This window comes from Monodelphis domestica, chromosome 1, assembly GCF_027887165.1.
Source record: "Monodelphis domestica isolate mMonDom1 chromosome 1, mMonDom1.pri, whole genome shotgun sequence".
Classification (NCBI taxonomy): Eukaryota; Metazoa; Chordata; class Mammalia; order Didelphimorphia; family Didelphidae; genus Monodelphis; species Monodelphis domestica.
The window spans coordinates 113,075,836-113,102,747 of NC_077227.1; the positions used below are offsets into that span (position 1 = coordinate 113,075,836).

Sequence of the window (26,912 nt, forward strand, 5' to 3'; positions counted from 1 at the left end):
TAAGGAGTTTTCACCCATCCCCCTCTATTGCTTGACAACCTGTGAGATCATCTAACTTGGCCAAAGTCTAGCAGCCTTTTAAGGGAGTTACTATGAAGGGGTCCTGTGAAGTCCTTTTAAACAAGTGATCTTTTAAAATGGAGCTAAATCTACACATGCTGCACTTAACTGTTCCACCCACACCCACACACTATCTACCCCCTCTCACCTTTGTTCTTCTGTTTGACATACTCTTGCTCTTTTTGCCAAGGCAGGAAGGCTTTGGTCCCTCCTACACCAATATCCACCAGGTAGCCATGGTCCTCCACACTGTCTACTGTGCCTGTGAGTAGCTGAAAGGGAAACCCATGTGCAGACAAGTCTAGCACCCATGAAACCCTCCTCCCTGGCCTTCTCCCCACCCCAGCCTCTTTGCCTCTCCTGAGCACTTGGAGAAAAGCCCTAGACTCCATACCATGCCTGGCTTCAGGGCAGCAGGACTGAGAACTCCATTAACATCCTTGGGGTTTAGAGACAGCTTGATGCTCTTATTTTTCTTTGAGGTGGACTTTAGGCTGCTGACAGCACAGCGTACCAGCATCCCCGGCTGGAACAACTTGGACAAGGGAGCCAAGTCCTGCACAATGAAAACAGAGACCAGCTAACACACCCATTCTCTTGAACCAAGTCAGTAAATACTGTGTCCTGCTTTCTCTCATATGTTCAAACAGCCTATAAATTGAAGGGAAGTCAAGAAAACAGCTGGCTATCCATCTTACAAGAAAAGCGGTACAGTTTGAGTGGTTGAGATCCATGAAAGATAAATGTCTGTATCATATTCCCCAGGGACACCATCAAATGGACAAATAGAATGTCACAGATGAATTGCATTGGCTGCTGCACCCTCTCCCACCACCCCAAGACCTGGCTACATCAAGAGCCAAGCAAAGTGCTAATTCAATAGGTAGTTTTCAAATGAAGAAAGGCAAACAACAACAATATACAAAAGAGCTCTCCAAATGATTAACAATAAAGAGAAATGCAAATTAAATCAAGTCTAAGGTTTTCATCTCACTCACATAATATTGGCAAATAATGGCTAAGGGAAAAGGGGCAGGGACTATGCATGTAGAAAACACTTTATAAGGTCTATTGACTAGCTAGTTGACTTATATGAACTAATACTTACTGAAATATGAACCCCAAAATAATGTATATGATGATCACAATACCATAAAAGAAAACCAGAATAAACTATTTCAGAACTCTGGTCAATGAAGTGACCAATCATGACTTCTGAAGACAAGTGGAAGCAGATTTGAGAGATTATAATTATAATTATTTCTTTGCCCTAAATTCTCTTTCATAAAGCAAAGACTCCAAATGACATTTAGAGAGCAGTCAGACATACCAGGGGCTCTGTAATAAGCTCCCAACTGGATGGCCTAGAGAGAAGGAATGTTGTTCCTTTTCCTCCCACTCCACAACAGTCCCAGAGCTGAGACTGCCCTTACCTCCAGAGGCTCCTCTCGATCCACCTGCTCGTTCAGTTTCTTTGTATAGGCATCACAGATATTGGTTGCTTGCACATATCCCCAGAGGTCATTAGGCAGGCTGATCACAAGCTCCAAATTATTTACCTCTTTCACACAGCCCAGGAGTCTCATTCCTTCACTCAGAACCTAGAAAAACAGAACATACTTCATCTTGGGGGGAGGGGGAGGTCACCCCACAATGTGATCTGGAGACCCTTTATTTATTTATTTGTTTGTTTGTTTGGGTGACCCTCACCTTCCGTCTTGGAATCAATCAATAATGTGAAGTGGTTCCAAGGGAGAAGAGTGGTAAGAGCTAGGAAATGGGGGTTAAGTAACTTGCCCAGGGACACATAGCAAGATTTGAACCTAGGACCTCCCATCTCTAGGCCTGGCTGTCAATGCACTGAACCACCCAACTGCCCCCACAAGACCCTATATTAAGCTTTTTCACTAACTAGTTGTAACCTTGGGCAAGTGACTTTCCTTCTCTGAACCTCAGTCTGTGCATTGATAAAACAAAGTAATTGGACTAGATGACCTCTAAAGTTCATTCCTTCTCTGACATTTTATGACTTCACAAAAACAAAAACAAAAAAAACACCCTGGCATTTTAGTACACGAGACAGGTCAAGGACTTCTCCATCTGTATCATAAACCTTACTTGGCAATGCTATGAATTCCTGGCAGGGCTACTGCAGATGCAACTGGGACACAATGGCAGGGGGGACATAAAAAATAAAGGAATCAGAAGAAGACACAGCCTGCTGCTCATCAGCAAACAAACCTCAATACTGAGAATCCCACTTTGCTCTGCTTCAGATTTGCTGGGTTCTTTTTTTTCTGTTTTTGACCTTTTATTTTTAGCAGCTTGCTCTGGGTTCCTTTTTCTTTTGCGGGATCCTTCTTCAGTGGGAATCTAGAAGAAACCCCCACAAAGACCCAGAGAAGTCAGGGAAAGAGAATATAATGCAATTCCCAACTTTTCTCTGATAGCTTGTTTTCTACCCCAATTCTTTTTTCTATCTATTCTTTTTCAAATTATTTTCTTTTCCCCCACTTACATGTAAAATTTTTAATTTTCCAATTTCAAATTCCCAATTCTCTCCCTTTCTTCCCTCCCTGAAATCCATGAGAGATCATGCAAAACATTTCCCTATTAGTCATGTTGTAGAAAACTGCTAATTCTTGAATCATAAGCCCAGGCTCTTTATATTTCAATCTGACCAAGATCTCCATTCTCCCTCCCCATGACAGACCCACTTTCCTCTCCTCATCCATGTGTTGTCATCTTTTCTAATTCTTTTGAAGCTTAGTTCTTATTACATCCCTACCCTGCTCAAATACATTCAGGGATCCTCTGTTCCTTATAGAATTAAGTTAAAACTTCTTAGCCTCTCATGTAAGGCTCTATAATCTGGTTCCAATCTATATTCTTTCCTTACTTCATATTATTCTCCCATAACCTTTATGTACTCTAAGCTACAGGTCCAAGCATCTCTATCTTTAGAAGTGCAATTATGTTCTTATTTTCACCTCTGCCTTAAAGAACATAAAGGTGATGGAAGATAGTACGAGGGAAAGAAGAAATACTACCTCTTCCAGGAAGACCTCCCTGGTCCTTCCATAAAAAAGGCTGCTCAACTCTTTTGAACTTTTAAAGCATTCCTTCTCTGTGCCATTCTTATGGAACTTTCCATAGAAAAAGTCCCATACCAAAGTTCAGTCTTTATAAGAGTTCTAGAATAAAATTGTCATTGCCAGCTTCCAGCCACACATGCACCCAACTTACATCAAATAAATTATCATGTTCAATTGGCTGCTGAGGAGCTTTTACTGGATGTGCCTTCTTTTTTGAACCCCCTCGAGGGAAACTGTCTTCCTGGGATGCCATCTTGGTCTCTTAAAGAAAAAAATGGAGAAAATGCCAATGAAATGTAATGAGTTTCCTAAGCTTCACTGGGCAAAGGAGAGAACAGTCAAGACTCGGAAGCTTCCAGGCCCTAAACAACCCAACATTTTGAAAACCATTGCTTTTATCTAATTGATAACCCTCCTTTTCTTCCCTCCCTCCTCCCAGTGTTGGCAGGTGATTTGATTTGAATTATACATGAATTATCATGCAAAACATATTTCCATATTGTTCATTTTTTAAAGTGAGTAATCTTATAAAACTAAAACATAAACTCAAATAAATAAATGAATGCTTTCATCCGCATTCTGACTTCCAACAGTTTTTTTCTCTCAAGGTGGATAATATTCTTTGTAATAAGTTCCTCAGAATTGTCCTGGATCATTGACTTGCTGAGTAGCTGCTAAGTCTATCACAGTTGATCATTCCACAATATTGCTGTTACTATGTACAAAAACCATTGCCTTTAAATGGTAAACAGAAGGCCACAGCTTGATCCCTTGGGCCCCTCACAAATACTCATTTCCAAAGGAGCCCCCAATGCTACATCCATAGTAATAGAACTCAAAGGATTATTTTATGATGGTTATGGAAAATATGTTAAAAAATCTTCCAGGGAAGATAGGTGTGGCAACAGAGAGGTTAACTAATGTTTTCAGTTCACACATGTACACTAGAGGCTTCTCTCTTGACTATTCAACTGGATAGCTATCTCTTAAGAAAAAGATACAAACATTTGCTCCTTATATGACTGATGACACTGGATGGAGTTTAGAGACTAAAGAAAGAACTAACCTTTGGGCACTTTGCTAATTTATTTATACTCTTTGAGCCTTAGTTTCCTAGTCGGTAAAATAGGACAATAAGGCTTGTACTATCTACCTCAGATTTGTTGCTAAGGGAGCAGCTAAGTAGCACAAAGGATGGAGCATCAGGCTGGAGTCCTATCTTCTGTTTTAGAATTGATACTAAGCCTGAAGGTCAGGGTTTAAGGAAAAAAGATTTGTTGTTCAATTGTGTCTGACTTTTCATGGGTCCAGGAACTGTATCACATTAATATTTGGGGGTGGGGTGGGGGGGGGAGCTGGGTAACTCATAGGATTAAGAGCCAGACTCAGAGATGGGAGGTCCTGGATTCAAATCTCACCTCAGACACTTTCTAGCTGTGTGACCCTGAGCAAGTCACTTGACCCCCATTGCCTAGCCCTTACCACTCTTCTGCCTCTGAACCAATACCTAGTATGGATTCTAAGCCAGAAGGTAAGGGTTTTAAAAAAATTACTGTACATAGGTTTATCTTAGAAAAGATAACAGGAATGGTTTGCCATTTCCTTCTCCAGTGGATTAAGGCAAACAGACTGAGTGACTTGCTTAGGGTCATGAAACTAAGAAGTGCCTGAGGCTAAATTTAAACTCAAGGTATTTTTTTTTTAAATTCCAAGACCAACTACTCCTTCTACTGTGCCATCTAGCTGTTTCCTAAGTAAAGAGGGGTGACATCGAAGGATACAGTCATTAAGTGCCCAAGACTGAATTTGACTTCAGGTCCAGCACTCTATCCACTGAGGAACCTAGATGTTATAAGATTTACACAGGGACAAATTAGGGAAAGGCTCCAGATTTGGAAGTCAAATCAGACTTAAACCAGACCTCTAGAGAAAGAGCAGGCACTCTCTTCCCTCTGGGACCCTAAGCAAATTGTCAACTAGCCTCCAGAAATATTACACATTAGTGCTTTCAAACACTTTGGAAAAACCATCAAACCGAAACCCTTTTTACATCACTGGCCCCCTCAGCAATCTGGTAAAGCCTAAGGACCCCTTTCTCCGCTTAATGTTTTTAACTGCATAAAATAAATGTACAGGATTACAAAAGAAACCAATTACAGTGAAAATTATTAAAATACATTAAAAACAAAAACCCAAGTCCACTGCCCATCCTCAAGTTAAGAACTCCCGCTCTAGTCCAACTTCTTAAGCCCAGGAGAGAAAAACCCTACGGCACACACGTGAACCGTTGGGAGTGGAGCAGGATCCCGTGCTTCTTCAAACGCCTGGCACCTCACTTACCAGTCCTGGGAGCCGGTGTCCGAGAGGCGTCCCGCGTTGGTGAGGCCAGGTCAGGAAGCCAGCGGAGAGGGAGGAAGAAGGGAGGAAGGGGGGAACGCGGAACACCTTTACCAGAACTACGATTCTTCAGTGGAGGCCCACGTGGATCAGTCCCCAAAAACGCACTTCCGGAAGTTATTCGCCGTCTGAAACTGCTTCCGCTCGCTCCCGAAAAAACGGGAACGCGCTAGGATGGGGGCGGGAGAAAGGGAAAGGGGCGGGGAAATAAGTAACGGAAGGACAGAAGCGTTCCAACTCTAGCCAATCGGAGATGAGATTTGCGTTCTTCTCACCCAATTAGAGGATTCTGGGGGGAAGGCGGGCTCTTCCGGGTCGGGGTTGGGGGCGGTGGCAGCGGACAGTGAAGGGCAGCGGCGGCGTCCGAGGCTGCTGTCTGGTGAGTAAATTGTGAGCGAGTTTGAACCGCTAACTTTTTCTTTCGGGCTCCGCACCGTGCCAGTCGGGGGCCTGAGCCCCGTCGGCCCTGGAGAGCCTCGAAGTGTGCGAGAGCGATTTAATGGCTGAAACAATCGCCTGGCGAAGGCCGAGGCCAGCAGGGGAGGGGGCCTAGTGGAGAGTGAGAGTAAAGGCAGGACCGGGGCAAAGGTGGATTCCTAGCCTAAGAACCTTCTTTTGGCCTGGCCTGGAATCATCATTTCATTATCTAGGTGGTTCTCTATCGTGTTTGCAAAAATATTCATTTCTCTCTCCTCTTTAGTCATTTCGTTAAAGTATACTGGGGGAAGGGGGGGAGCGGAAGCCTCGGGAAATGGAGCCATGACAGGTGGAAAATAAATTGGGGTCAGTAGAAAAGAATGAGGCAGGACCCAGAATCATGGGCGTCAGAGCTGATGGAGATCCTAGAAATAAATGAACTGTAGTCCACAGGAAGAAACGGACCCCGAGGGAAAAAAGTGACCTCGGTCACATGCCAAGTGACTGAACTTAGATACCACAAATACCAAAGACGGAAGACCAGGAGTGAGGAGGGAGTACAGGAGCAAATGAGTGGTTTCACGTTTGGAAGCCAAGAACTCTGAGTTTGGTGATAATATTTGTCTCTTGTCTCCTTAGCAGATTCTCCGAAGCTAAGCATATAGGGGTGGATCGAGTCTAGGAGGACTAGGAGAGTGAATGAAAATCAGCAAAAGCCATTTTGAGAAATATTTGAGAAAATGAGCAGATCAAATATATGAATAGCTAATAGGTATAAGGTACTTTGGACAATGTGAGAGGCAATCCAGCGTAGGGGCTAGAAAACTGGCCCCTGAAATCAGGAATATCTGAATTCAAGGCCTTCTTCTGACACATCCAGAAAGTGTGTGTGGCCCTGGTCAAGTCACTTAATCTCTTAGTGCTCTAGGCAACACTAAGACTATATTTAGAGAAGGTGGTGACCGCATTGGTAAGAAGAAGTTTCTTCATTTGAGAGTGCCTTATACTAATGAAATCACAGGTCTGGGTGTGAAAATTCAGAATTGTAAGATGTTCATGTACCCTAAGAATTCTGTTTGAGGAGATAAGCAGAAAACAAGACAACCATGAAAAATAATAAAAACAAGAGACACAACATGGCTGTACATTAGTCTTAGATTTAAAGCTAGAAGGGACTTTATTATCCTCAGCCCTTTTAGTTTTTACTCTTACAAAATGTTAAAGAACACTGACCTCACCCAGAACAGCAACAGAAAATTAAATATCCCAAGGAAGAGACAGTATATAAATAGGGAAGGGGCCCCAATAACTTGAAAGGGTATCGTACAAGATGTATTTTGGATTTTAGCAGTTTGGTAACTAGATTCTAATGCTATCCTAAAATCTTTAGCAGGGGAAGGATTAGAAACATTATCGTTATTGCTATTTTGATTTTTAGGCAGGCTACAATGGTATTTTGATAAGAGTATTACATTTGGCGTAAGAAAGCCTATGTTTTAGCCCCTCTCTTGCCATTTATAAGCTGTGCAGCTTTGAACACAAAATTGTATAAATTCTCTTAGCTTTTAAAATTGCCATAGTGCTTTGATTCACTATGCATATTTATCTATTTTACTCTTCCATAACCACCCTATTGTGTCCAACTTTTTATGACCCCCATTTGAGGGTTTCTTGGTAAAGATGCTGGAGTGATGTGCCATTTCCTTCTCCAGATCATTTTACAGATGAGGAAAAGGCTAAGTGATTTGCCAGGGTCACATAGCTAATAAATGCCTGAGGCTGGATTTGAATTTAGGACTTCCTGCGGCCCAGCCCTATGTATAATAAGCCATCTAGCTGCCCTACCAACCCTGAGATAGATGCTTTTATCTCTACTTTACTAATGAAGTTAAGAGATGAAGTGACTTGCCCAGGATAACACTTTCTTAAGTAGAGCTTCTGAGGCTTAAGTATAGTATTCGACCACCCTTTTGAGGCAATTGTGAGGATAAAGTCAATTCACAAGTTATTTAGTAAGAAACTTTCAAATTCCAGGCATTTAAGCACTGGAAATACAAAGAAAAGCAAAAGCATGCAACAATTATGTACAAACACAAAGAAATGTAAGAAAAGTGCTTTCTGTAAATCATGAAGTACTATATAAAGATGTGAGCTCTCATTTGAACTGTAACGTACCCAGTCCCCAACCCTTTCTTCTCTAGAAAGTGTTTTTGGCACACCAATGTTAGAATTTCAGACAGGTGAAGCAAAGCAGCAATGGATAGTGCTGGACTTAGGAGATAGCAAGACATCTGTTCTAATCCTGCTTCATCAAGGACAAGTCCCTCAACTGACAGTCTACTAATTTTCTAATTTATAATAAGTGCTTTGAAAGCTTTATAAAGTGCTATGTAAATGTTATTTAATTAAGAAGCCAGAAAGGAGGAAGATGCTGTTCAGTTAATTACTGTATTCACTTGTATTTTAATAAATATAACTTATTTGCTCAAATCAAATGGCAGCCAAGCCAGTTAACCATTGGGTTTTTCTTCATTTTTAGGGTTTTAATTATGGCAGGTCCAGAATCTGAAAGTCAGTATAATTTCACTGGTTTTAAAAAATACTTCAATTCATATACCGTTAATGGCAGAAAGAATGTAAGTACTTGGTGGTGAGACCTTGGGCAATCCTATTTTAAGATAATTTTGATGTAACATTCCTTTTCTGGTTGATCTCATTCAGTATGTACTGGCCACTTATGGAGGAATTGCTTTGCTCGTACTTTACTTCAAGGCAAGGTCTAAAAAGACTCCAGCTGTGAAAGCAACATAAATGGTAAGATATTGACATGGTGTGTGAGAACACAATTGTGACTGAGCAATACAATTCTATGTTTTGGTTCCCAATTTATTTTGCTGAAAAAGGTCCTAGTTTAGATCTTTTGGTAAAGTATGACTAAAGTGAAAAATGCCTATGATACAAAACATGTAAGAGAATATTACCATTTTAGAGGGATGTTGATTTCTCATAGCATTTTTGGGAAAGTGGTATTCTCTCTTAAAATTTTCTTCAGTTCTTTGCTCTCTACCACTTAAACCTAAAGTTTTCTGCTAAATTCTCAAATTAGTGGGTTGGTTTGGTTTGTTAACACTTACCTCCTGCAATTCTAAGGCAGAAGAGGGGTAAGGTATGGCATTAGGAGTTAACTGACTCACCCAGGAAATCATTGAGGCCACATTTGAACCCAGGTCCTCTTGACTCCAGGCAAGGTTCTGTTCCACGGAGCCATATAGCTCCTCCCTCCAATAGACTTTAAACTCCATAATGACAGATATTATGTTATAATTTTTTCCCCTCAAACTTGGCATAATATTCTATACATATTAGGTGTACAATAAATGTTTATTAAATTGAATTCTCAGCTTCTATTTATATAATGGTCTTTTCCTAAAGTGAATACAACACAAATGTTTGCCTTTAAATTGGTTTGTGCACTCACATTTATGGTGTTTTGTTTTGTTTTTTTTTTGCTTTTATAGGAATCTAATATGTTTGTGTTTATATGTGTATACTTTGTCCATCATCAAGTTTCCTGGCTGAAGAACCTGCTATCAACTTAGCATGTGATCTATAGATCGTGAAATAAAACATGAACTCAGAAAAGTTGGCTTGTTTTTATTTACAAGGTATCAAAAATATAAAAACTGTACAAAATACAACAAAGGCAGAAAACTGGCAGTGACTTGTCTGTCTAAATCTGCTTTTAGTTTCCCAAAGCAAGGCTCTGTATTGGAGGTAAGCAACTGAAATGTCTGCATTTGACTTCAAGTGTATTATATTTTGCATCAGCTAACGGAAACCAAAGCTTAGCTGAAGGTCTTTAAGTTCCCTCCACAAAAGGTTGTTTGTTAGTTTACAAGGAGGGGTACTAGGGAAAACGTAGGAAGTCATTTCCCATGTGTACGTTATTGTCTTCACTTAAGAAACTTTATATCAGGAATTATTCCTTCACTGGCTGAGGAAATTCTCAGTTGCACTTAAGTTATTACTCAGGTCACTGTAAATAGTGCAGGAGATTTACTCATGAGCCCAAGAGGTTTATTTAAATTAAGAGTAGGCCCCTGCATATTTGATATCATTGGGCTATTAGACCTGTTTCAGCTCTTAGAGAAGAAAACGTGTGATTGTTTCAGATGAAGAACAGAAAGAGTAGGCAACTGGTCTGTTACATGTAAGTACCAAGTGCCAGATAGTAGCTAAATTTCATTTTTTCATATCAGGCACATACCCAGGTAGAGCTTCTTCAACCTAAACTTAGTGTTAGTTGGGACACTAAGGGCTTTGAACCTTCAAGTGGGAAAAAATTGTTGAAGTCAATAATTAAAGAAAATAAATTAAGATGGAATTTGAACAAAAAATGCATAGTTTCCACATAATCCAAAGCACCGTTAACATTTTCTTTCTACAGCGCTCATGCCTTGTATCCAACTCACAGAAAGTTGCTAAATGTATAATTGCTGTAGAACTGTTGTCCAGTTTAGATTTCCAAGCAGCCTCCTTGCAGATCCTTTAAGATAAGACACTCTTTGTGGCATAAATGTTAATCTTTGAGGTATTTACTTTTTAAGTATCTTTTTTTCAGAGAGTGGCTTTCAAAAAGTCTTAATACAGATGGTTTATTGTGGACTATAAGCTCCTGCAGCTAAAACCAAGTTTCTGCGAGTAAAATGGAGATGTACAACTGGTGTTGACTTTGTCATATATGTTCCCAATAATAAATCCTGTGAATTTTCAGGCAAGTTTATATGTCCAGTGGCTGTAGTAAAGTCATCAGTCTCTAGGTCTTCAAATGCTTTTATGGCATCCCACAAACGAACTGTGTTATCCATTGAACCTGTAGAGAGCAGATACTTATTATGTCATCAATTAAATTCTATTAAATTCGACATTTTAGCACGTTTAACAAAGTTTCTATCAAAGGACCAATTTATGAACAATATAAAATATCAAGTAGACTTGGTCCTAAGAGAATAACCCACTGAGCAGTTTTCAAATTACTATAGAGGAAAACAAAAAATGGGTAAAGAATAAAGAGGTTTTGTAAAAATTAATCAAGTCACAGTATTATTTTTTTAACATTTATTCTCCTAAGCCTTTATTTCTACTTCCTTACCTGATGCTAAAATTTCTCCATCTCTACTAAACTTAAGTGAACATACTGTATCTGTATGGCCTTTTAATTCTCCAACCATCAAGCCATGTCCAATATCCCAAAGAAGTACTCTGCCATCTGTTGCTCCAGTAGCCAGGAATCTCCCATTGGGAGAAAAAGCCAAAGAATGAATTGGTCCCTATAATGTAAAACCATGTGAAAAATTTTTTAGAAAAAAAGATTTAAAATAGCAACTGAATTTTGAACTATAAATTCCAGTAATGCAGTTCAAAGTAATATTTGAAATAAAAGTATGTATTAGGACCATTTTTCTCCCATAAAGCAATGATATTTGTTGGTTTATTTAAATTGTAATTTACCTTATGCCCAGTGAAGATCCTTACACAGTTCCCATTCAAGACATCCCAGAGCCTTACTGTTCTGTCTGCTGAACCTGTAGCAACGTAGTTAGAGTTTGGATGAAATCTCGTACAGTTCACATCAGCAAGGTGGCCGGCAAATATTCGTAAAGGCTGATAATGATCTGTAGCCCACAGCCTTAACAAAAACAAAAAGGCAGCTTTAAAACAAAGATAATAAAACAGAGGTTCCTATTACCAGTATATTCTACCATAAAAGATGTACTAAAAACTGTCTAAAATGTTTCTTAAATTGATTATGGCTGTTATGGGAGGAAAAAAATTTCCTTTTAGAGAAACTCATGAGCAATATGCTAATTTTGAAAAGGAAATATACCTCTTCTTCTCCAACTTCGACCCTCCTAGGCCTTGCAGTCTATGGAAAGTTTCTTGGAAATCTAACCTAGACAGCAGTTCTATAGCAAGTGTATATTTAACTACTTTCTGTGAGTTAAATATGAGGCACAGATACTGTGGAAAGAAAATGTTAATGCTTTAGTTCATGTGGAAATTGTATTTTCTGTTCATATTCCATCATTATTTTAACATCTCTGCAAAATATGAAATGAATTTTTTTTTTAAAGCAGAGCTGCCTTAGGTAATATAACCACTGTGTAAAGGGAAACAAGTTACATTTAGAGTGGCTCTAGGCCTCATGAGGAAAATTTTTATATAAACTAGAACTACCCATAAATAGAATGGGCTGCCTCAGGGAAGGGAATGGGTTCTGCCCTATCAAGAGAACCTTTCAAAGAAAGGTTGAATGCCATGTTATTTGTGGATTTGTAGAGGGCCCTCCTATTCTCATATAGATTAGACTAGATGACTTCTAAAGTTTTATGGTGGTTTTTCTCTAACCCTGTCATGACTCATGTCATGTCTAATCCACCCTAGGAAAGTGATAGGATTTCTGGATAAGGCAATATGAGACACTAAAATGGTTCAATCATTCTGGAAAACAAGTTGGAATCATTAGAAAATTTATAGAAATGATTTATCTTATACTTTGACCCAGTTTTTCTATTAATCAGCATGTATTCCCAATAGGTCAAGGTCAGAAAGTCCGGGGACTTTAGACCAAAGTATTCCTAGCAGCACTCAAGGTTGCAAACAAAGTGGGGAACAGCTGAATAAAGTGGAAAAGGCAATACGTTGTCATTGTACCCTGCAAAGTAAGGAATTTATAGAGAATTTGGGGAATACTTACATGAACACAACTAAGGGAGCAGGCCTAAGAGAGCAATTTGTGATGTTTTCCCCACCAAAACCCTTAGCTTCTGCCTTAGAATTGATACTAAATATTGATTCCAAGGGAAGAAGAGAAGTAAGGGCTAGGCAACTGTGATTAAGTGACTTGTCCAGTGACACAGCTCAGAACTCTGCCTGAGGCCACATTTGAACCCAGGACCACCTGTTACCAGCCTAGCTTTCTATCCAGTGATGAGTACATTAGTATAAAATTTATATTCTTACCGAGCTACTCTGTCATGTCCTCCTGAAACAAAATAGTATCCATATGGAGAAAACTGTGTATCCCAAACTGGATAGTTGTGTCCTTTGTATCCTACCAAACAAGTAAATGTTTGGAGGCTCCATAGTCTAACAGTGCCATCTTCTGAGGAGGAAAGTAGGTAGTTTCTAAAACAAAACAAAACAAAACCAGCATAAATGTGATTTATATCCTAAATGTAATCAGACTCCATTTTCTCCCAAGGATACAAAGAAATCAATGTAAACTTCATTTCTGAATATTAGTCTGGATATAGCTGATAAATACCTTGCTAGCTTTGTTTATAATTAGAATGTACTAGATTAGAAAATTCCAAAGTTCTAATGCCACCTCTGTTCTAAGTATAATGGGCCATAATTTCTGTAGTGTGTTAAGGTTTGCAAAGCACTTTAATTATCTCATTTGAATCTTATAATAACTGAGGTAGGTACTGAGATGAAATAGTTTGCCCAGTCATAAAGCCACTCTCAGGCAGAATTCAACCCCAAGTCTTCTTGAGTCCAGATTAAATTGCTGACATCAGCAAAATGTAAATACAAGCTTACAGGGTTGGGAAGTTTCTTGTAATCTAAAACTATGAAAGTGAACTCTTTTGCCAACATCTATGCTAATTATGTTCCTATGCCACCTTAAGAAAAATTAACATAAAATTCAAATGTTCAGAAAGCACTTAGCACTGAAAATAGATTATTTCCCTCACCCAACCCAAAGAAAGTAATTTTTAGGACATTTTGTACCTAAAGCAAATTCTTAAAATACAACCCCCCCTGAAGTGGGTGTTAAAAAACATCCAGTTCAGCTCAGGATGCAATGTTGAGCTATGGGGTTGTATGAGTTAATTATCAAAAAAAGAGAAAAACAACCAAAAACATAAGGAAAGGAAAAAATGGAAAGAAAAAAAATTCAAAATAGGCCCTTATTTGGGTTTAATAAATTTCTAACAGGCCCTTATATAGGTCCAATTTAAAGTAATTTCTATCCCACAAGTCTGTAGGACAGAATGCAGTAATATTTCACTTACCCATTTGCAGCCATGACTACAGGAAGTTGCCATAATATAAGACAGAAAAAAAAAACTAGAATTTTATTTTTGATAGGGAAGCATCATTCCCTGGTCTGATTTTTTGTCATTCTCAGGGATATAAGGAGCCAGGATGATAGTCAAACTTTGGTACTTGTCCGAGTACTTCACAAAAAGTGTAGATAGAAGGAAGTCCTACAACTTAACATATGTCAAGCGTTGCAACCTTGAGTCTCACACTAGTTTTTCATGTGTGCTCTTTTTGGCACTATTCAGGTTCAGTCTATGCTCCTTGCTTTTTATCCCATTTTATAGAATCAGATACAAACACTAATCACAGTCCCATAACATTTCGTCAATAAATGGCAGGTTCCCACAGTTTAAAGCTTTTGGGTATGCATTGATATTATAGCAAGTATATATATGTATATATATATAACATATTACTGCAGAAAAAATAATATTAATTGTATGTACCTTCAGTATAAGAAATGAGAAAAAAAGAAAATATTCTAATCAAAAGAAAAGCAATAATAAAAATAAGGGGGGGAAATCAGGAATTCAATGTGTTCCTGAAAACAGTATCCACTTGTCTATGGATTATTATCTCCAATGCATATGATAGGATGCAATCAATCAATCTCAACAGAAGATGCTCTCTTCACATGTGAGCAATGAATCCCAGAACCCTTCTCTCCAATGTTTATAGATATTGGAGTAGTTAACAATATTTGGAATGGCCCTTCCCAGGAAGGCTGAGTTCCAGGATTGAACTGGCCCAGGCTGCTCACAGGAAGTGATCAGCCAGATCCAACTTTCTGGGGAAAGAGTTTTTGAGAGACGAAAAAAATCCCAAATATATAGACCTTTCACCCTTGTGTCTCCACCTCTAAATTTTCATATCTACCAATCACATCAAAGGCTTTCTCCAGGACTGCCCATACTTTTAGTTCTCACCTTCTTTGATTAGTTTATATCTTTTGAGCTACTTCACACTTCTTTGTAAAGTTCACCTTTTGTTAGTTACTTGACCTTTTTGTGATTAATTTAACTTTTATACTAACTTAACACCTTTTTGTATTAAGGTCAAAAAATAAACTTAACTTAAAGTTCTAGCTTCACTATAAGGTGAGAACTAAGTACCTTCATTGTTCAATTAGGAGATTACAACTTTATCTTCCCCTAAAATATGTCTAAGTAAGGTGGAGTAATGTAAAGTACTACAAGACATTCCTGATTCTGTTAAAGAGAGTGATCTTCATTGTTACAATCAGGAGATAGCTAAATCAAATCTTCTAAAGTATGGTCTGAGTAGGGTGGAGTAGTTTTAAAATTCACAATTCTCCCTGAGGCCCGAGGAAGACTAGTCTCTCCAATGGGTCTTGTAAACATACCAGCTATGAAATTACAATAGTTAGGGAAGAACAGAAAAGAGAGAAAGCAAAACCAATGTTTTGCTAGGTGCATTGACAAAAAAGTCAAATTAGGGGCAGTCCCCTTTGGCATAAAATCGTACATTTACAATACATGTTCAATCAAACTTCAGTTCAATCAACCACATCCAAAATTCATTCTTGATCTTCTTGATGTAGTGTAGGTTTTCTGACATCTTTATACAACAGTTCATTCTCTGGATTTAGGAGTTAGCAAGCTTCTTCCTTGAATATCTTCTCTCGAACAAAATTTCAAAATCTTGAATTTTTATTAAAATACACCCTCAAACATTTTAGTGACTGAGGGATTATGTTCTGAAAGTGGTGGGCTTATCCTCTAAACTGAGCACATATAGACTATATAACTATACAAGATATTCTCCTCATGGGGGGGGGGGTAGGTTCTAGAAATGTACAGGAGAAGTGTATTAGGTAGCAATAAGAGGGTTTTTTTCAAAGACAACAGCAGAGAGTGAAACATCTGTTTATCCCAATTCAGTATGACCACCAAATATTTCAAAACAAAACCTTAATTAAATAAGTTTCATGTAGAAGAAAGTATTTATAAGGCACTTTGCAAATCTTAATCAGGATGATTTATGACTGTTAACTGGCCTTACCCAAAAGCCAATGAAAAGGGATTGAGATCATGTTGAATTTTCAAATAAGTAAATTTGTTTTGCATGTTTCCCATGACAACTCTTGAAGAGACAGACACTTTCAGGAGATTATTATTACTATTCCGGTGTATGTTTTAATTGTTATTCCTTTGTACTAAGACCCTGAAGTAGATTAGCAAAAGGCAAGATCCTTAAATCTAATCATGTTTAATATGTACAATATTAGAATTTTTCAGACATACCTTGATTTACATACTGTGGCTTTAGAAAATATTTTGCCCAGTCTCAATATTTTTATTTACCTTTCCTGCTTTTCATATTTTACCTGTCAGGACTGAAGCTTGCCCCATAAACAGGCCCACTGTGACCATATAGAATCTTCAATTCACTTGCTGTTTTCTCATCCATGATTCTTTCTAAAACATCATCAGATTCTTTGTCTATGAGGCTGAGGTCTAGAAAAAAATTCCAGATAGCAATAATTTAAAAGGGACTTGCCAAAAGCTGACTGGTCATATCATAATTTAACAAACTATATCACTCATCTCACAATTAGGTGCTATTTTTTGTCATTCTTTAAGATATCTGTCCAGTATTTTATATTAAAATGTTAAGAAACCAGCTTTCCTTAAAACGAGGCTTTGACCTAACTTGTCATTATTTTTCATTATAAAAAAGCATCTCTTTTTATACCAAAAAAGAAAAGCCTTATCCATTTTTTTTACTTAATTTTATGGTTTTCTAGTGTTATGCATTCAAGAGAAATCAAGTAGAACAGAAGCTTATGGAGATGGCCTTAAGATAAAAAAACCCAAAAAACTCATGAAATCTCTGAATTCCTAATAATATAGAGAACTAAATTTTTAAAAAGTCACAATAAAACATTTTTATTACCTGTTGCTGTCTTCACACTACGAAGCTTTTTGGGAGTTACAGACCATACTCTGACAGTGGAATCAGCAAAACCTCCTGCAATCAGGCTGGAATCATCAGTGACATCAACTGCAGTGAGACCCTGTCAGTAAAAGGAGAAAAGTTTTAACAGGAAATTATACTGCAAATACTGAACTCACTTTATAATGTAAGAACATATTTAGTTCCTCCTATATGCCTTTTGCTATGCATTGTACTGGGGGGACAGGGAGCCAGGCAACACCAAAAATAAGACTGAAATAAGATAAAAATAAAACTGAAAAAGTTTACAATTTAGAAAGGGCAATTAGAGAAATGCATTTCCTCTCAACAAGTCCAAAAGAGAACTCATCTTTTCCCTAAATCCATTTCTCTTACAAACTTCCCTTTTTCTGTCAAAGTTTCTCCCATTTTTCTAGTCTCTGGGTTTGTAACCTTAGCATTATCTCCAATTCTGCCCAACACATATCAAATAAATTGTTTCTACCCCCACAACATCTTTTGCATCTGATTCCTCTCTACTCAAACAGCTACCACTTTAGTCTGAGTTCTTCTAACCTCTAACCTAAGCTCCTGCTATAGCTTCCTAATGGCTCTCCCTGTTTCAACTCTCCCCATTCCATCCACTGCACAATCAACCAATTAACAAGTATTAATTAACACTGAGAATACCAAGACAAAAATGAAACATTTCCCTGCCTTCAAGGAGTTTACATTTTAAAGACAAAGTATATACATATTAAGTATATACAGAATATGAATGAAATGAAAACAAGGTAGTGTTGGGGAGGGAGAGGTCAAGAAAGCCTTAGGAAGAAGACAACCCCTGAGCTGAAGAATAAAAGAAACCAGAGATTCTAAGAGGAGGAGCTGAAAAAGGACAGCATTCCAGCCATGGAAGACAACTAGTATGGAAATACAGAAAGATAACAATAGCACCCATGTTTGTGGACCATGTCGGAGGACCAGCATGACTGACCTGTAGTGAGTGTGGGAGGAAAGTATGAGATGACCAGAAAGGAGGTAAGGGGCCATGATTTTCCTTATGTGGAGAGCTAGCCTAACCTACTCAGAAAATTCCAGTAGCTCTCCATTGCTTTTAGAAGCAAATATCAATTTCTCTGTTTAGCTTTTAAAGCTCTTTTCATGGCCTCAGACAGTTTCCAGCTATGTGATCCTGGACAAATCACTTAACTCCCTTTGCCTAGCCCTTACCATTCTTCTACCTTGGGACCAATACACAGTATTAAGTCTAAGATGGGTTTTCTATAAAAATGAATAAAGCCCTTTACAACCTGGTCCCAACCTACAACCTACCTTTCTGACCTCAGTAAAGATATTCCTCTTCATTTTCTCTCTGGTCCATTCAAATTGACCTCTATTTCTCACAAACAGTACTCCATTTCCTGTCTTTGCAATGCCTTTTAATTGATTGGCCCCTCATGCCTAGAATGCACTTCCTTCTTACATGTAGCTCAAAGAATCTCACTCCCTTGAAGAAGCAGCTAAAGCACCATTTTCTACATTAAGTCTTTCTTAATACTGGCTCAACAACTACCTTGAATTGAGCCCTATTACATGTATTCCCTTTATATTTATTTTATATATACTTGTCTTCCTTGATAAAATGTAAACACCTTGAGAAGAGGGATTATTTCATTCTATATACCTGTATACCTGGCATCTGCCTGTTGATTAATTAATCCATGCACAAATAATATAAAGCAGAATATGATAGGTACACAAGAGGAGTATTAAATGGTGTTTTATATCTGAAAAAGAACTACCACAATTAAGTCCTATGAAAACAAATGATCAAAATGCAGTAATATAGTTAGTGCAATGGCTTCAATCTTTTTAATTATGAGTACCTGGAACAAAATTAATTCTCCTGTGATTAAAAAAAATTGGATAAGACTCTACTGTTTAAAATTAGTCAGTATCACAGAAGAGCCATCTTTCACTACTTTCCACCTTCCTGTATCCCTCTTGTTTTTAATTTTAAATCATCTAAGTTTTACCTGAAACATAATAGTAAACTAAAGCTAAAACATTTTTGCAATAATAAACACACAAGGAAAATTTATGCACACTACTCTATAATCTTAAGTATATATCTCTTAAGTTTATATAAAACAAACTGTAGAAAGTTCCCAAGCCTAACAGAACTAAATCATAAAGCTTCCTCTTCCTCAAAAACTTTCATAATTCTATAGAGAACTCAGCCAATTGAAATCAATATAATAAGCTAACATTTAACTGTGACTACTGCAAATCATTAAAGATTTTCCAAGGAATCATATGTATTTTTTCTAATCCTATCTATCTTACCTATGTGCAATCATATTCATATGTTAAGTCAAATAGCAAAGTCACATATTTCCCCCAACTAAAGTTTTAGAGTTATTTTAACTATATTTCAGAGGCAGTTTTTCAAAATCAGCCCAAACTATTACATCCTGAACTTCCACAAATATTTCACCAACCTGATAGGCATTAAGGAATGTATAGAAACAGATGGAAGGTAAACAATCTGGACCAAGTCGCACACGTTTCGTAGTTTCCTTCATGTTCATTATTTTATCCAACTTATCTGAATCTTTCAATTCAGGAAGAGGAATTCTATGGGGGAAAAAAATTGTTAAACAATAGCAGCTATGAACACGCTGAGGGAAGATCCCATCCAGTTGTCAAGATTTCTCCCTAACCTGTTTTGAGGTGGAGCATTAGGATCTTGTTTTTTGCTTTTAGATCCCATACTATCTTTTTTAGGTTTCTTTTTTTTGGGCTTTCCTTCTTCATTCTCCCCTTCTTCATCTTCATCATCCAAAGGAACTTCAATTTCTGGTTCTTTTAACAATCCAAAAAAAACCTACAAATCAAAAGAGCAAACATTTCAAAAAATACATATTTTTAGGCATTTCTAATGCACTTTCCCCACTAACACACAGTGAAATAAGATGCTAACAAGATGGCCAGCTTTTAAAACAAACTATGTACACCCATTCTTTAAAACAATCCCTGTCATTGTGAATGGAATGACAATTCATTCTGTGACCCCAGCTCCTCTCAGATTTAGCAGTGCCAGCACACAGCAGGTGCTTAATAAATGATTATTGACAAACTGATTGGTTAAAAGAACAACGTATGAGCTGATCCATTGGAAATGCTCCCGATCGGATTCTCTGCATGATACGTGTCCCAGGACGGGGCCCATACCTTTGCCTTATTTGCCTCTCGCTTTGCCTCTCCGGCCAAACTTCCCACCATAGCATCTATCTGTTGCTTACTCCGAGGCATCCCATCGAAGATGTCAATATACAGGTGCTCCTGGACTATGTTCCATATTTGGTTGTTCTGTTTCTCCTGGAGGTGTCTTTTCAAGAGTTGGTAAGAGTCACGGGAAATTCGCAAAACGAATTTACTTGTTCGAAAATCCAACATAGTCTCATTCCCTTTCATGTGCTCCTTTTTGGTAAGGCTAGATAATACTCGAAGATCATCCTGATAATAACATTCCTGATCGCCATGAAACCTATTTCAATTTTTAAAAGATTAATTTTAATAACTAATTTTTCTTATCATCATGGTAATCTGCGTCCCTCCCATATATCCTGAACCTTCAAAGCTGTCTGTTAAACATGGATTGATACAGCCAATGTATTAAGAATGAATGTTATCTCAACTTATTCAAACTTGTTTCTTAAATTCAGACACTAAAACTCTACACAATAACCATTTCTTCTGCCAATAAAATGAACAACACAATTTCAAAAAGAGAAGTAAATAATTTGTGTTACTGAAACTAAAGGCAAGAGCAGTGCCTTTAGTAGGAAGCCATTATTTCAGTATTTGATGGTTTGGGAACATTTATTTTAGTAATAATAATGACAACATTTGCATAGCATTTTGTAGTTTATAAGGGCTCCGAATCTCATTTAATCTTCATGATAATCCTATGAAAAAGGTCGGACAGGTATTATTATCTCCATTTTACAAATGAGGAAACTTAAGATTCAGACTTGAGTGACTTGCCCACAGTCACATCACTAATAAGTGGCAGAGCTAGGACTCAAGTATCAAACCCAAGCCTCCCAATTCCAAGTCCAATACTCTTTTTACTACAACACAAAAAAATGTGTCTTTAAATAAAATGCTTTTCAAAATGATATTCAAGTTATATGTATTTACTTACTAAATGAAACATATTAAATATCTTCATTTTAATATACATGTTATTGCCAGAGTCCTTTGAGGTCCCTCATGCCTCTAAATTTATGATTATAAAATGCTGATAGCAAAGATGAACTAAAAATGCAAATTAGTTGTTCCAAAAATCGAATAAAACCATCTAGTCTAAAGAGTAAATACCTATTTTTTCCAACTACAACTCTTACATATAAAAACTGTTTCACACTAGCTACATTTTATACCATGCTAAGCCATAAAAGTTAATTTTAAAATAATTACACTATCTGCCTCACAAGGCTGTTATAAAGAAAACACATTGTAGAACTTAAAACACTACATGATGAGCACTATTATTATATTTACCAAGGGTACTCAAAGGCAAAAACTTAAAGGCAAAATTTTTAGAAAAAGAAGGATTTAAGGTTGGGTCTTAGCTCTGATTCACAGTTAACTGGAGTTTTCATTCACTTCCATTAATTCATTTTTACTGTTAGGCACTGGGGCAGAAGGACAAGGTTTTCTGTTCTGGTTACGGTTTATAGATGTAGTTTGCCCAGACTTCAATTACAGTAGTCACACATGGACCCAGAGTTAATACTGACTGGTACAAGAGCCTTGATCTGTTCCATTTCTGAGTGGGGCCAGCTCACCACTGTCTAGAAGTCTGATGGTCCCCCATTCCCAAGAGTTCATCATACAGTTGCCAGACAGTATAGGCATGCTACTGGGCCTACTCTACCACATTTCAGAATTCCCCAAGTTCAAGTGATCCATCAGTCTCAGTCTCCAAGGTAGGTGGGATTATAGCTGCTACTATAACCTAGATGGTATGGGGAAACTATAAACAATAATTAAGACATATTGGCTGACCTTTTGGAACTTTTGGAACTTAAAATCTAACATAAGGCAAAGTATTATAAATAGAAAGGTTCCTTCCAGGTGTGAAATTTTATGATATAGAAATATATAATACTATCTAATAAAACAGTAATTATAGTGCAGAATAGAATAGAATAGAATAGAATAGAATAGAATAGAATAGAATAGAATAGAATAGAATAGAATAGCACAAAATAGGTATAAAGTACCACCTGAGATCAGAGGAAGTAAAGATAATTTCTGACTGAAAGAATGGTTTGAGAAAAAGGCTAGGGAAAATGTTCTAGAAGTAGTCTTTGGCCTATATATTCATATTCAAGAACAGGTAATATTTCAAAAGGCAAAAACAGTGTATAGGGGTTGAAGAGAGTGAGAGGCATTCTACATATAAGTAAAGGCATGAAAAAAGTTATGGACATGTACAAGGGATGAAGAATAGTTCAGTTTGGCTATAATGTTAACAAATATTGCACTGAAATGAATTGGAAGTATGTTATAAGAGATAAGGTCTGAAAGGTACTGGGTTTTAGAAGACTCTTAATAGCTAACCAGAGAATGACTTTATAGGCAATAGGGAGTCTTTAATGTATTTTGAGAAAAAGAATAACATGAGCAGATCTATGCTAAGATGAAGCAGGTAGAAGTGTGAAGGACTGGTAGGACAAGAGACTGGAGGTGAATAGAGAAATCAGTAATCCAGGTGGGTGGTAACAAAGGGCTGCCCTTAAGTAGTGGTAACAGGGATAGACAAGAGCACAGATTCAAAATATTCTGCAGAAATGGAATAGCCAGGATCATAAGACAATAAAATCTAGAGCCAGAAACAGCCTTAGAGATCATATCATGATAGCACAACAATCCCATCCTAGGGAGGAAGAAACTGAGGTGCCCAGAGGTCCAATGACTTGGCCATAATCCTAGAGGTACTAAAAAGCAGAGCAGAGATTTCAAGCAGAGTTCCTCTATGTCCACTCCTCTTTCTATATTATGATAGTTGCATCAAAAAAGTCTTAATAAATGGTTAGACATGACAGGTGAGGAAATTAAGGTTGATAACACAACAAGATTTCAAGCATTGGTGGCTAGGTGAATGGTAGGACCATTGAAAGAAATGGGAAAAAGAGTTGGTTTGGGGAAATAAGTTCTATTCTGAACAAGTTGACTTTGGAATACAAATAGAATGCCCATTGTGAAGGACACATTACCCTCTTCTTACTAAATATCAGATGAATTTGGAAGTTTGGTCAGAGGCTTAGAAGAAATTAGGAGTTGCAAACTCCTGAGAAAAAGAGTCAAGGCTGAGTTTTCAGCTCAGAGCCAGGCCAGTAGAATATACCATCCATACTGGCATCCTGGGATCCAAAGAAAGTAATGGCAAGTACAAGAATAAGGCAAAGAAAGAGAGTCTCTTATTCTATTCACTTACCAGAAGAACCTGAGGAGGTAGCAGTAATAAGAGATAGAAAAAGGAAGAAATTTCTTAATGATTAGAATAAAATAAAAATAAATTCCTGGAAGTAAACCCTGGTCACTGGTGATTTTCTTCTACATTTTCGGTCATGCTACAGGATTTTATAATAAAAGTATAAAGAAACATACTTTTGTGAGGAATCCTGCTGAAGCACAAAAAGATCTAGACTAGGAGTCAGAAGACTTGAGTTCTAATCTTGAATCCTGCCACCAACTAGATTTGTGACACTTGGCAAGTCATTTAACCCCTCTGAGTTCCCAATTTATTCATGAAATTAGGAGGGGGAAGAGCTGGGTCACTTCAAATGTTTCTTGCAGCTCTGAAATTTTGTAATTCTAAAGTATGATATAAGGATAACTTCAAGTACAATGACATTCACATACTTCTCAAAGAATGATTTTGCTTCATTTTCGTGCTGATTGTAGACCAATTCCAAGTACATATGTACAAACAAAGGATAAAATAACTGAGATAATTCTGCTCGATGACAGTCCAGGGAACATTCAATGAAATGTTTTAATCCACTATAGTATTCTTCATACATTGCTGGATCCCCTTGTTGATTATAGGCAGACAGCACTGCACTGACATCAGGCTGGTCTTCTACGGCAACTACTCCAACTGCAAAAAGGAAAAAAATACTTCAAGGAAAACGAAACACTATGCAATCTCTGGCATAAGGTCCAGGGGTAAAGTATGACTCAGATCTCCTCCCTCATACTTCTTTTCCCCTCCCCCAGAGCATACATAAAGAATTAAAACTTGTGTATGAGTCTTTTCAAATTGCCACATACATCTTCTACATGTATTTCTGTGTCTACTATCAAATAATCCAAAAATCAAACAAAAAATAATTTATTTGGAGCAATTTCATTTTTAAAATGTGATCCTTTCCTTTTTAAAATTCTCATTACACTCTGTATCATTCATATAGATATAATATTCCATCACAATTTGGTTCCAGCCTACCCTTCAAGATTTATTTCACATTATACCCTTTATGTATTCTACATTCCAGTCAGATTGGTCTACTGGCTGTCCCCTGAATTTAGCATTCCATTTCCCATCTCAGGGTCTGGAATTCACTTCCTCTTCACTTCCACCTTTTAGAATCCTTGACTTGTTTCAGTTCAGATTGGTACATCCTACTTGAAGACTTTCCTAACTTCTGTAGTTTTTAGTATTTTCTCTTTTCTCAAATCATCTTAGACTAATTTATCTGTTTAATTATTAATTCCAATGTAAACCTCCTAAAGTAGGGGTTATTTTGTGTATGTGTGTGGGGGGGGTATAATATGTGTGTTTGTGTATAAAAGAGAGGGAGAGGTTGTACCTGGTGCTTCTCTCCTTTAAGTTAATAAAAGAGGCAGTGTCTACAATCTACCCATGTACTAGCCCCAGGAAATATTCTTAAAGTATGTCATACCCTAGCCTAACTTCCTCCTCCTTCCCCCCCAAACCCTAACAACTTTCTCTCTAACTCCTCACCACAAGCAGGCTGGTCCTGCTACTACTAGATAATCTTTGGAGCTGCTATTCCCCCTTTCATTCACCATACTCATCCTTCAGGGTCCAGTTCTAATCTGACCTACTCCACCAAATCTGCCCAGTCCTCATTACCTAATAATACCCTAAAGATGTATTCAGTATGAACTCCTATAGCAATCAGTTAGCAAATATTTATTAAGACCCTATGAGAAGAGGCAGGTAGATGGCTCAGTGAATAGAGCAGCAAACTTGGAGACAGAAGGATCTGGGTTCAAAAATGACCTTTGATACTTCCTAGCTTTGTGACTCTGAGCGAGTCACCTAACTTCAACTGCCTAGCCTTTACCACTCTTCTGTCTTGGAATCGACAATGATTCTAAAACAGAAAATAAGGATTTTTTTTAAAGACCAAACAATGTGCCAGGCACTGGGATAGAAAGAATGCTAAAGGACAAGGAGCTTAAGGCCTAAAAATCGAAAAAATTCATAAACCACTGAAATACATTCTACATAGGATAAGTTGGAGAGAAAGGAACTAGAGTTAAACGGAATAGGAAAAGGCTTCCAGTGGAAGGTGGGATATGAGAAGCCAGAAAGCTGTGATGTATCTGTTTCATGCTGGATTTGTCTTCTCTCTCCAAATGGACTTGTAAACTCTCACTTCTTTTGCAAACTCCGCAGCACCCTTGGGTGCAGAAACAAAACATTTTGGATTCTAGGAGTCAGGTTTTGAAAGCCAGATAATAGGTGGTCCGGGACCTAAAGACTAAAGTAGTACAAGGTAGCCAAGGCTAGGGTGCAAAAAAGCCCCCGGTACCTCAGCAATAACTCCCTCCAGCATAGCGGAGGACAGCCAAGTCCATGCTCACAGTCCCACATCACGATCCTCCATCCATCCATCCTTCTTTTCATCCACTTCTCTAAATATCCACCTGTCAGTCAGTCAGTCCGCCCGCTCCGCAACCCCCGGAGCAGGGGAGCAGGCAGGAAGGCAAGCAGGAAGGCAGGCAGGCAGACAGGGGACAGCTCCAGGCGGAGGCTGTGCCCACGAGCTGGGCGCGCTCCGGAAAGGGGGCGGGTTGCGGCCAGAGAGGCGGGCCCAGAAAATTCAAACCAAACCCGCAGAGGAGCGGGCCGGCAGCCCCTGACAGCTAACTGGATTTCCCCGCCGCGCACCCTGGAACCCCCTCACTCACCTTTGGCCGGAGCTGCCGTGGCCGAAGCGGCTCCCGAGTTCCCCGTGCTGGCCCCGATAGCACCAGAGCCAGCGGACGCGGGGCAGGCGCCGGGGCCGGGGCCGGGGCCGGAACCCGAGCCAGGGCCCGGGCCCGTGGGCCCGGCGGCGGCGGTGACCCGGCTTAGGAGCGCGATGGCGGCTTCGGTCCCGGGCCCGTCCGCCTCCCCGAGGGCGCCAGCTCCCGCCGCCTCCTCCAGCAGCCGGGCCTCGCGCCGCAGGATCTCCTCAGACTCGCGTAGGTTGCTCCGCCGTAGAAACTGCAGCACAGCCAGCAGGGTCTGCCGGTCCTGAGAGGCGATGCCCTCGGCAGTCGCTGCCGAAGCCCCAGCCGCGCCGCCCGGAGCCGCTGTCCCAGCCGCAGCAACAGCTGCTGCCTGAGGAACCACGGCGGGCTTCGGGGTCCCGCCATCGCCGCCGGCTGAAGACGCCGCTACACCGCCGCTGCCGCCGCCACCTCCGTTATGACTGCTGTTGTGGCTGCTCCCGCTGCCCTCGCCTGGACAGTCGCCCGGCTGCGTGGCAGGGAGCGCCTGCGGTCCCTCCGGGTCAGGCTTGATCACCACCTCTGTCTGTTCCTCTGCCAGCGCCGCCATCTTGCAGCCGAGCTCCCAGCCGGCCGCCAAGTGTGGCC

The 26,912-nt window shown here is 38.9% G+C and overlaps 3 protein-coding genes across 3 annotated transcripts in view; 1 reads left to right on the top strand and 2 right to left on the bottom strand.

Moving 5' to 3' along the window:
* The window catches only part of PDCD11 (programmed cell death 11), a 42,110-nt gene extending 36,362 nt beyond the window's left edge, over window positions 1–5,748 (bottom strand). The window contains exons 1-6 of the mRNA XM_056804536.1: window positions 5,496–5,748; window positions 3,307–3,416; window positions 2,302–2,433; window positions 1,494–1,661; window positions 455–616; window positions 209–332 (exon numbers count right to left, since the gene is read on the bottom strand). Of these exons, the coding sequence (XP_056660514.1) occupies window positions 209–332; window positions 455–616; window positions 1,494–1,661; window positions 2,302–2,433; window positions 3,307–3,408 (688 nt within the window). The 5' untranslated portion in view covers window positions 3,409–3,416; window positions 5,496–5,748. The remainder of the gene's footprint in view (window positions 1–208; window positions 333–454; window positions 617–1,493; window positions 1,662–2,301; window positions 2,434–3,306; window positions 3,417–5,495) is intronic.
* Window positions 5,749–5,829: 81 nt separating this feature from the next.
* On the top strand, window positions 5,830–9,611 carry ATP5MK (ATP synthase membrane subunit k). Its single transcript, XM_001369011.4, has 4 exons — window positions 5,830–5,931; window positions 8,509–8,605; window positions 8,691–8,783; window positions 9,488–9,611. Exons 2-3 carry the CDS (start codon window positions 8,519–8,521, stop codon window positions 8,778–8,780), a joined length of 177 nt encoding a protein of 58 aa, XP_001369048.1. The 5' UTR covers window positions 5,830–5,931; window positions 8,509–8,518; the 3' UTR covers window positions 8,781–8,783; window positions 9,488–9,611.
* On the bottom strand, window positions 9,604–26,912 carry TAF5 (TATA-box binding protein associated factor 5). Its single transcript, XM_001378613.5, has 11 exons — window positions 26,241–26,912; window positions 23,940–24,177; window positions 20,235–20,550; window positions 19,724–19,887; window positions 19,502–19,637; window positions 16,998–17,118; window positions 16,429–16,558; window positions 12,993–13,157; window positions 11,481–11,658; window positions 11,122–11,299; window positions 9,604–10,842 (listed from the first exon to the last, which is right to left on the bottom strand). Exons 1-11 carry the CDS (start codon window positions 26,872–26,874, stop codon window positions 10,625–10,627), a joined length of 2,478 nt encoding a protein of 825 aa, XP_001378650.2. The 5' UTR covers window positions 26,875–26,912; the 3' UTR covers window positions 9,604–10,624.

Bases quoted from the DNA above. Each gene is read 5' to 3' on its own strand.
- ATP5MK (XM_001369011.4), top strand. From the start codon at position 8,519: ATGGCAGGTCCAGAATCTGAAAGTCAGTATAATTTCACTGGTTTTAAA. The intron at 8,606-8,690 runs GTAAGTACTTGG...GATCTCATTCAG, and splicing joins CCGTTAATGGCAGAAAGAAT to TATGTACTGGCCACTTATGG.
- TAF5 (XM_001378613.5), bottom strand. From the start codon at position 26,874: ATGGCGGCGCTGGCAGAGGAACAGACAGAGGTGGTGATCAAGCCTGAC. The intron at 17,119-19,501 runs GTTGGTGAAATA...TTTTACTGACAG, and splicing joins CATTCCTTAATGCCTATCAG to GGTCTCACTGCAGTTGATGT. The intron at 11,659-12,992 runs GTAAGAATATAA...GTTTTTGTTAAG, and splicing joins GGACATGACAGAGTAGCTCG to GCTGTGGGCTACAGATCATT.